We start from the raw sequence: 8,273 nt of genomic DNA, 5'->3' as shown, positions 1-8,273 counted from the left end.
GTTTGTAGGCGGCAGTATTCCCAGATTTCATCAAAGAGAGGTGCGCCCAGTTCATCATTCCACCCCAGTCTAGCAGAGATTTCAGCATTTGGGAGAAATGATTGTCTTTCACAATATAGGCTACTTAGTGGGATGTAACGTTCATAAGATGAACCAAGGGACCAAACCATGAGGGCTAATCAGGAAAGGAGGGATATATATGCAATATGAGGAAAACCTACCAAACTCTGGTGTGATCTCTGATCAGTCACAGCCAGCCTGCCACCACCGGACATGATTCTGACCTCATGGGTGAGAGCCTGTGCTCTTACAGTTCAGAAAAAAAGCCTGCTCTGGGCAGAGGTGCTTCACACCTCCCCCAGGCCAGGATGACCTTCCAGGGCTGTACGCTTCACAGGCAATGCAGCCTCTGAAATCCTAACCAACAGATAGTGGGGGAAGCCAAGCCCGATTTCCTGATCCACTTTTGGTGGTAGTTTACGTAATGGGGATATCGCTTTGTGCTCCTAAGACATGGGGAAAAGTGGGTGAGAAGTCAGGGATACCGGTGGCAAATATAGCAAGGGTGCCTGTGCTTTATTTTTCAGTTTGTCACAGGCCATGATTATGGATTGTATGATATGTATTTCTTCCCACCGGTGCATGTAGGTAGACCAAAGTGCAGTTGCCATAGGGATGGGGTTTGCATGATCTTTTTCCACGGCTGCCTGAGCAGTGTATAAATAAGCATAAGGATTGAGCCAGGATAAAGTGAAGTGTGCTTGTGTGAAGGGATAGTATAACTCGAAGTTGGGAAGTGTGAACCCCCTTTGCAGATAAGGCTGGGTGAGGAGCTCCCATGCTATTCTTGGTTTTTTAATAACCCAACTAGTTTGGTTAGGAGGTATATGCATGATTTGAAGAAGGTTTTATGCAGTATCATAGAGATATTATTGAAGTAATATAAAAATGTTGGAAATGTCACCGCTTTTACTAATGTTATTCAGCCAGTCATGATCTGCAGTAGTTTCAGCCATCTGTCTGGTTGAGGAAAGTAATGGTACAGCCATAAATTAGGCAGATCATTTCCTCTGTATTCCAACTCAGCCACACCTGTAGGTATTTGACAAGCTCTGAGCAGGACCTGAGGTTAGTGGGAGGATTGAGGATTTATTCCAATTAAAAGTGAGTTCAGAGAAAAGACAGGACCTTCTGAATTCCCGCAGAATTGGATTAAGGCTTTCTATAGGCTCCATATGTTAGCGATCGTTTGGCCACTAGAGGTTCCAGAGCTAATGCGAGCAGCAGCAGAGAGAGCAGCCACTCTTGACGTGTGCCAGGCCAAATGGGTGTGGGACAGAGAATCACCCATTTAGGTATAACCTAGTCATGTGCGATTCAAAGAGTAAAGGTGGGTGGGGATTCCCTGCAAAACGAGTTTTCCTGCAAATTGCATGCAAGAGCAGGTGAATGCTTAAAGACAATATGAACCACATAGGATTCCAGCTGCATGAATTGTCAGAAAAATGCACTATTTAGTATCTTATTTGTGTGCTTTCAATTATGACACTTCCATTCACCATACTCATACAGGCTGACCTATTTGGTCTCTATGCATGCATTTCGCTAGACATATGAGAAAGCAGAGACAATTAATCAAGCACAGCATCATTACATATATATGTGTGTGTCCTTATACATGTCTCCAAGTGATCCCTGTGATTAGTTCACACCAAGCAGGACCAAAGTGTAAGCATTACAAATTGTGAGTGTAATGGGATCATTTTTATGGGTGAACAACCTTTACAACGAAACTTTTACAACGCACTACCATTACAACGCAAACCATTACAACGCATTGCGCTAGGGGGCGCTCTAGGATAGGGAATAAGTTTAATTTTCTATCCAACACCTTCCCTAGTGTCCACGGGGACTGGAGTTGGAATAGAAAATTAAACTTATCATTATCCAGCACCTCTAAGCGCTATGCGTTGTAAAGGTTTGCGATGTAAAAAACGCGTTGTAAAGGCAGGCGTTGTAATAGCCTGCTTTGTAACGTCATACATCCATTTTTATGATACGATAGATGTATATATAGAGCACGCAAATCATCCCAGAAGGGATCTCTTGGTGGCTGTGCAGCCTACATATCACTGTGCAAAGTAAGACTAACAGTTAAACAGCCATATTTTTAAAGATTTTTTAAATGAAAATGAGTAGTAGTTGCAGAGGTAACTGATTCCAATGTTGAGGGGCCAGAAAAGAAACAAATACGTCTCAGACATAACAACAGTATCTCGCTAAATTTAAGATGGCGGGTTGAGATATATGACTGCAGCTTGTTTTTCAATGAGCATGGGCCATTTCTGTGCGAGGATTTGAAAACTAGACAGAGAAGTTTAAAAAGAGCATGCTTTTTAATTGAAAGCCAATGGGGGGTTCCTAGCGTAGGTTCATATGGGGAGTGAGGCAGAAGATTGCAGACCAGGTGGGCAGCTGTGTTATGAACAACTTGGAGTTTGGAAAAGAGAATTTTGTTCATTACTACCATAAATGTGTTACCATAGTCCAGGTGACTCACTATGAGTGCTTGGGTGAGAATTTTCATGGTCTGCAAAGGTATCCATTGAAGGAATTTTTTGAGCATACACATCAACTCAAAACATATTGCAGCAGTTGAGTATTCATGCTCTTTCATAGAGAGGTTGTCATCTATTAATATCCGCAGGTTTCTGACCACTTTTTTGGGGGTTGGAGCCAGCCCCAATTCAGTTGGCCATCAACCGTCTGGCCAGATGGCATGAAGGAAATCTGCTGAGATCCAGGATACAATCTTTATCATACAGTCCCTGAATTTGTGTTTAGTGGACTCAGGGTTGTGCCTCATAGTAATGACAAATTGTGTGTCATCTGCATACAAAAGGACATCAAGGCCACATGATCTAATAACTTTGGGACAGGGGCCACATATATATTGAAAAGGGTGGATCCCTGCGGAACCCCCTTATCTTTGGCCATGATTCTGGAGTTGAAGAGATCAAGCTGTGCCACATGTGTTTGTATAACAGAAGGTTTTTCAGCAATCCCAGTGCTTCTGTGGTCCTATCAAAAGCCACGTAGCGCAGAGGGGCTTTGGAATGGTGATGGCTGAAAGATGTTGACCCAGGGAGACAGATAAAAATAAAATTAAACCTCAGGACACCCTACTCTATTTCAAATACAATATCCCACCTAATTACCAAAGAGCTCACGTGGCCTCCAAGGGTGAGCCCATCCAGATACACTAGGTATCTAGACAAAGACTCTATGATGAAGCATTCCACTTGGAATCCAAGTGGGTGAGAGTCCTTTTAGTGCAGTTGGATGACCACCTTGGACTGGTATGCAGAGAGAGGGCAAGCACAATATGGGTTCCTCATGTTGTCTTTGGGGAGGTGAACGAACTTGTTATCACTTCTCACTCCCTTTTTCTTGGAATATATCTGCATTTTGTTGCCCATGACTATCTACTGCCATTCTTTGCATATTGGGCCAGGGCAGAAAAATCAATCAATGGCTCCAACACACAAGCAGAGCCTCCAAGTCTATAAGGGTCATTTATTTTGTTTCTATATTTGTAAATCAAACTCCTTCTTTAGGAGCTTTTTGGGAAATTGGGAACAATTATTGTCAAATATGGCACTCTGCAAACTGGTCTGCTTACAGTGTATCCATGGTACTGCACCAATTAATTAAGTGAAACCCCTCTTAGGTAGACATGGATCTCGAAATATGGCAAGTGGCTCTTTACCAGGGGAGTAAAGTCTATACCCTCTGCTGATATAACATCCAGTTGGACACCTCTGAGGTGTGTTTGAAGACCAATAGCTATTTTCAATTGTGTTCCTGTTATTTAATGGTGTCCAAGGACAGAGTGTGTCACTCTGTAATATCTATTGAGATACACAAGGAATACCCTTTGCAATTTGTTCCCACATATCTACAAATTGCAATTTGGAAGGATATGATGAGCATTTCAAAATAGTTGAAATAAATACACTCTGTTTGTAAACATCCAGGACCTTTTTCCCAATGTTGATACCATCTTTATCCCTAGACTAGGCTACTTAAGGGTTGGCAGAAATGTGGAGATGGTATGATGTGCCCAGGATCAACCAAACTGGTCAGGATATGCTGTATGTGGCTAATCCCTTTGCTTCGCGCACTCTTTCTTTCTCACATGGTATCAAAACTAAGCGGCAAAATGCTGTCACACTGCCAGACCCTTCAAAATACTGAATGACTCTTGAATGGATTGATCCATTGCCTCACCTTTGTAGAAAAGGGTTTAGATGCAAAAACTAAGTGGCTAATGACGTCTGTAAAGCAACATCTAAATTCTCAACAGTGTTTACTCAAATCCTCTCTGATATTTATTTATTTTGATCATGTATTTATTTAAAATTTTGGATGACTACAGAATGCTAGTACATAGCTAAGCAGTCTGGAACTAAAAATGGATGGGAAAGCCATGAATATGTTATCTAGACAAATAGATAATGAAGGACACATGGGTGCCAGTGGAGTAACTTAGGCCTCATGGCACATGGGCCACAACCCTCCAAAGAGCCCCTAATCCTTCAGGGGGCCGTCATTCTGCCCAAGGCCTATGTATATCTTTGAGATATTGGAGACTTAGGGGCAGCTCATCACACTCTGTAGGGTGGCCCCATTAATTTGTGTTACACCACTGATTGATCCTTTATTCCTGTGGTACTATTATCTGTGCAGATTCAATACATTACATACTCTATCTGTTTGCTCCTATAGTCCCTCCTACTGCAGGCCCAACCTTGACTACTCTTCACCCACTTATTAGATTCTCCACTTTTTCCACTTAATGAGATGGTTTTTCTCCCTCGGGCTCTGTGCCAATGTTTGCATGTGCTAGTGTGATGGTGAAGCTATCGGCTTTCACCGCTCAGACTGAATGTGTGGAGGAGTGGAAGACGGAACGTTGGCCCTGGCTTCACCCTAAACCAGAGAGAGACAGCCTGCATCAATGGCATTGCAGCTGGGTTCAATATTGCAGTGAAGCTCCACAGAAGGGGTGCTCTAGTCTTTGTGTCTTGCCCCAGTAACCCAAGGTCTGTGCTACTGGAATTAATCAGGAATCTCTGGAATGTATCACTGGAAAATAATAGATAGAAAGATACTGTGTTCTTCTACGCTCTAGCATTTCTATGGTACTTTGCTATCCATGGAATGTTCCAAAAATCACTTTCTGGCTGATTGGGTAATTAGTTACTCTGCCTGTTGTGTCTGGTTGTGTAAGTGCATTAGTTTTGGTATCCTCTATCAGTATGATTTTTGGTGTCATGCGTGGACCGTGGAGGTGTACTCCACACTTGGTGTAGCATTTGTAGCAGAGATTTGCCCATGTGTGTGCAGAGAGCCTTTGGGATAATTTCCACAAACAGTGTGATGTGTAGTCTCTGAGCCAGTTGAATCCTAATTTTAGGAACAATCAATGGGTTTCTTGAGTACATACCAGCTAATGCTGATTTATGCTCTATTTGGGAATATGTTCCAAGTCTTGTACATCTGGGAAAAGGAGGACCTACCACTAATGAAGGTTTGTGGCAATCAATTAAAGGCTCTTACAGGCCCCCAGACATACGGTATTGGATCTACCCATGAGCAAAAGAGGCACAACTAGGGAGCAATATTAAGCCACCAGCATTTACTTAAATCAGGGCCCCTGGAGGCACATTACAACATTCATTGGTGTTTCCGTTACCAGCAACAGTTTTGTATCCTACAATAGACATGCTCATTTTGCCTCCCTCAAATGATGAGCATGACCTATCTTGAAAAGAAGAATCATCTTTAACGGGGAGTTTTCACAGTCCTCAGAGGGCCTTTTTGCTCCTGATGTGGCTTTTGGTGAGAGAGATACAAAGACAGTGTTCTGAAGCACAAAAGGCAATATTACCTTGCTTCCTAGTTGAGCTTGATGAGGAACATGGTTTTGTCTGCTTGAGAAGTAACCCTGGCTCAGTATGTATCTAACTATGTATGCAGCATTTGTATTATGTGAACCTAGGTGGGAGGCAGCACTGAATTGTACAAAGGCAAAAGCAAAGATACAGACACACAAACCCTTGAGTGCTCGTGTGCCTTTGCATCAAAACACATTTGGCAAGTGCACTCAATTTTGAGCCGCACACATTTTGCTCAACAATTCTGTGATTGTATTCCTACCTAGGATAGATTAATTTTGAGATGTCCTTACTTCTAGGGCTTTATTCTGTTGCTTTCTACCGAATGTCTAAAGTCTTCCCAGTCCCTGTATACAGGATACATACATACATACATATATACATATATGCATACTTACATTCTGAGGAATGTGGCAAGTCCTGGTTTATAGCAATATCTTAGATGTCAGCAAGAGGATACAGGGCAATTGTTTTTATGGGCAATTGCAAGGAGCAATATTCTGACATGTTTGTGAAATAACACAAGAGCTACTCTCTTTCCCATGGGTATGATTTTCCAGCCCAAACTACCTAATTTTCAGATGTGAGTCTCATGGCAGCATATCAGTGGAAACAGGTGCTATCAAAACTTCCTGTTGCAATGGAACAACTTGAGCACAGATATCCGTATCTGCTTTGTTTTGACCCCATAAATGATAGGATTGACCATGGATGGTCCCATGAGATAACAGTTAGCCAGCAATATGTGAATGTGAAGAGGTACATTGTGACCAAACCTGTGTACTACAGATGTGAGTGACACTGGCACATAAAATGTTAAGATAGCACCAATATGTGCTGCACAAGTGCCAATTGCCATCATGCGTTCCTCCCTAGATGCCAGGCTGAAGACAGCCCGAAGGATCATTATGTAGGACAGAATGATGAACAACAAGTCCAAACCAACAATAAGTGAAACCAGAGCCATGCCATAGATGTTATTGAAGGTGGTGTCAGCACATGCTAGCTTTACCACAGCCATGTGTTCACAGTAAGCATGGTGGATAAGATTTGAATTGCAGAAAGGCATCTTCTTGATAAGAAATGGAAGAGGAGCTATGAAGACCACAGCTCTAGTTATAACAGCTAGACCTATTTTACCAATAAGAAGATGGGTAAGAATAGATGAGTATCTTAATGGATTGCATATGGCAATGTAGCGATCGAAGGCCATTGCCAAAAGCACTGATGACTCCATGATGGCAAAGGAATGGAGAAAGAACATTTGGATAAGACAGGCATCAAAATAAATTTCTCTTGAGTTAACCCAAAGTATGCCCAGCATTTTTGGCATGGTGGATGTAGCAAGAACCAAATCAATGATGGACAACATGCAGAGGAAGAGGTACATGGGCTCATGGAGGCTGCGCTCTACTTTAATAATGTAAAGTAGGGTGATATTTCCCACAAGTGCAATAGTATATGCTGAGCAGAAAGGAATGGCAATCCAGGCGTAGAATTCTTCAAGACCAGGTATGCCCATAAGTATAAACATGGAAGGTCTGAAGATGCTGATATTTGTATCTGCCATGATCCTCTGAAGAGATACTTTGTTTTGGAAGATTTCCAGAAGGTATTTTTCCTATTAAAATGAGTTGGAGAAAATACAATTAGTACCTTTACAGACATATACATGAATAAGATGCTATTAAAAACATAGGATCATGTTTATCAGTATTTCATTCAATCCATCTCAGCAAGACAACCTGCTGTGCTGCGCTGTGTGAAAGGGAGAGGAAGGGACACCTTCCTGCACAAAATAATAATGAGATGTGTTTTTCTCTTTCTGGGTGTGTTCCAGAATGCAGCACTCTAAGAAAAAGGAAACTACGAGGAAAAATAAAGATACTTCTCCTTACTAGGCCTCCCATGGAAGGGTGTAGCATTTTGATGCAGTATCTGGTTTACCAGTCTTGAAAAATCTGGGAATGCACCACAATCCATGGGTGGAAGCTTGTAAGCACCCAGCCTTCACCCATGGATTGCCTTCACAAGGCAGAATAACACAAGGCAGCGACTTATGCTGCCTTCAATTACTCAAGATTGACTAAGCAACGGAGGGCCATGCAAAGTGGCCTTGTGTTGCTTGTCAATCTGACTTTGGTACAGTGCTGTCCGTGCGACACCATGCAAGGGCAACACAATACAATGATGACTCTCTTCCATAGTTAATTATCTGGTAACACACCACTGTTGTTTTTAGTATGAAATAGTTTGAAAGATGAACTATGCTTTCTAACAAAAGCTTCAGATTGCAAACTCTAAATATTACAT

The 8,273-nt window shown here is 42.1% G+C and overlaps 1 protein-coding gene across 1 annotated transcript; it reads right to left on the bottom strand.

The window, feature by feature from the left end:
* Positions 1–6,582: 6,582 nt before the first annotated feature.
* On the bottom strand, positions 6,583–7,530 carry LOC144773966 (olfactory receptor 52K1-like). The gene has a single exon (XM_078659015.1). It carries the CDS (start codon positions 7,528–7,530, stop codon positions 6,583–6,585), a length of 948 nt encoding a protein of 315 aa, XP_078515141.1.
* Positions 7,531–8,273: the final 743 nt, after the last annotated feature.

The sequence above is a fragment of the Lissotriton helveticus genome, chromosome 8 (assembly GCF_964261635.1).
Source record: "Lissotriton helveticus chromosome 8, aLisHel1.1, whole genome shotgun sequence".
NCBI lineage: Eukaryota > Metazoa > Chordata > Amphibia > Caudata > Salamandridae > Lissotriton > Lissotriton helveticus.
This window is presented reverse-complemented; position numbering and strand designations above follow the sequence as displayed.

Coding starts and splice junctions, on each gene's coding strand:
- LOC144773966 (XM_078659015.1), bottom strand. CDS start 7,530: ATGGCAGATACAAATATCAGCATCTTCAGACCTTCCATGTTTATACTT.